Source organism: Echinops telfairi, unplaced genomic scaffold, assembly GCF_000313985.2.
Source record: "Echinops telfairi isolate 266 unplaced genomic scaffold, ASM31398v2 ScPeMD7_7469;HRSCAF=8507_1, whole genome shotgun sequence".
In the NCBI taxonomy this organism is placed as follows: Eukaryota; Metazoa; Chordata; class Mammalia; order Afrosoricida; family Tenrecidae; genus Echinops; species Echinops telfairi.
Window position 1 is genome coordinate 70,107,244 of NW_022111373.1, and position 2,482 is coordinate 70,109,725.

General features: G+C 40.5%; 1 protein-coding gene across 1 annotated transcript in view; it reads right to left on the minus strand.

Annotated features, from left to right (window-relative positions):
- MSH3 (mutS homolog 3) overlaps positions 1-2,482 on the minus strand; it is a 198,399-nt gene that overhangs the window by 39,141 nt on the left and 156,776 nt on the right. The window contains 1 exon segment of the mRNA XM_045285208.1: positions 530-644. Within this exon segment, the coding sequence (XP_045141143.1) occupies positions 530-644 (115 nt within the window).

Consider the following 2,482-nt stretch of genomic DNA (forward strand, 5'->3'; position numbering starts at 1 on the left):
GTTGTAATTTTTACAGGGGGAGTAAAAGTTTCTTCTGTGGGGCTGCTGGATGGGATCTTTCCCTTAATAAGTTAGAACTTAATCTTTGTACTACTATGGGCCCTTGTCAGCTACTATATATCTAATGGCCCATGGCTCTATTTGTATAGTTAGCACAGATTTTCCCCCCAGTTACACACAGATGACTACCGAAAGAGTTTTATAATAATACCAAATTCTTTTTTGTTTTGTTTTATTACCATCATTCTCTGGCATTTCAGCAGAACATGGAAATGAGGCAGAAAAGCTGAAGTTCCTGTAATTCTTGCAATCACTGTGTACTGATTAATTATAGTACTTGACACGGGCTGACCTGTTATAAGGCAAATTGTCTGATTGCAAGCCCCGGCAGAGGAATAACCCCAGACATGCATGTTCTGTGCTATCTGAACCCAGTATCCTGGCCAAGAGTAGCCAACCCATAAGTGAACAACAGCCTCTGCAGCAGCCTAGTCTGAAAAGCACTTCTCAAACTGGACCAATCACATACTCTCCTGGGAGCTGAACCGGAATCCTGAGGAGGTTCAATCAGTGGATACTGGAGCACAGTTAAAAGCAGACACAGAACGGCACCAGAAGGCACTGGAGGCAGCGAGTACGATGCGCTGGGAAACAAAGTCCGACGAAGAAAGCGACAGAGAGAGGGTTAAAGAAGGCACTCAATCATGAAGAGGAAGAAAAGATAAAGCAGCCAAGAACAGAGCTGAGAACCGTCATCTATCAGAGTAAAGAATTAAAGGATTAAAAGAAAGCTCATCCAACTCTCTAAAGTTGTTTCATATCCCGAACAACTGCAAGGTACATTTCCAGTCTTGAGAAAGCACAATTGGTTACAAACCCTGATTTTCCTCTGCGATTGCACCCTTTTTAATGAAAAGTGACTTTCTAACGAACCTAATGAATGCCCTTTACTCAAAGGAACTTAAGAAAACTCGCTGCCATTGAGTTGAAGAAACTTAAGGGAAATAGTATTTCTTGCAATGGAAAGAGGCTGACACCAGTATTAGCAGAACGAGAAGTGCATTACAAGAAGGATGAAACTAACTTAAAATAAGAATTCACCTAAAGAATTTTTAAAATAATAAAAAGTCTATTATAAACCACCAAATATTTGGTCTAAGCAGATATTTTGAAATTTTAAATAAAACTCCTTAAAAATGAAAAAATCTGAGAAACCCTATACCTATTCAAGACATTAAAGCCGTAGAAGTTTCCCACATGAAAAACACCAAGCTCAGATTCTTTTCCTACTGCACTTTTTCAAATATTTAAAAAAGAAAATGCACCAATCTTATAAAAACGTTTGTAATTCATAGACTAAGAGGAAACTCTTAATATCAGGAACAATAACAGGACCTTGATTCCTAAACCTGACAAGAACACTGTAAGAAGTAGAAATTACAGACTAATCACACCCGCAGTATACATGCAAAACCCCTAATAAATGTTGACAAACCAAAACAAGGAGCTATAAAGCCATTTATGACCTTTAGGGAATACAAGGCGGTTTACTATTTAAAAGCCAAATAATGTAATTTATAGAATAAAAATGTAAAATTTTAAAGTGACTCCAAATAACTAACAGAAAATATTTGATAAAATCTAATATCATTCCATGGAGCAGTGGCTGGAGGTGGTAAATGGGGAAAGGAAGTAACAGGTATACTGTCTGACAAGAACAGGAAAATGTCATTCTTTGTTCATACACGCCATGAGCCGATCAGTAGAAGACTGGCTAAAGAGACTCTGGAACACACATACACTGGAATACGGTTGATGTTGTCGTCAGGTGCCATCAAGTCGCTTAGGGACCCTATGACCAACAATGAAACACTACCCAGTCCTAGCCCATCTTCATAATTGTCCCCAAAGTGGGCTTGAGCCCACTTGCAGTCTCTGTGTCAATCTGTCTCAGTGAGGGCCTTCCTCGTGTTTGCTGCTCATCTACTTTACCAAGCATCCATTCCTCTACTTAGCCGAGCCAATCCACAGTTTGTCATGATCCACACACCTTGGCAGAGTCAATGAAACACAAGTCAACATCTTTTCTGGCATTCTCTGCTTTGAGTCCAGATCCATCTCACATCAGCAGTGATATCCGGTGTTCCATGTCTTTTGCCTGAATCTGGTAGCTTCCTGTCAATACACTACTGCAGCCATTGTTGGACGATCGTCATATCAATAATACTGTTCAGGAACTTTCACACCCTGTTGGGTCACCTTTCTCTGGAATGAGCACAAACGTGGGACCTCTTCTAGGCAGTTAGTCAAGTAGTCATCTTCAGATTTTCCAGCACAGACCAGTGATTGCTTCCAGTGCTCCCTCTGCTTGTTGAAACACTTCGGTTGGTACTCCATCCATCCCTGGAGCTTCCTTTTCACCAGTGCCTTCAGGGCAGCTTGGATTTTTCCCTCTGGTACTATCAGTTCATGGCAATATGCT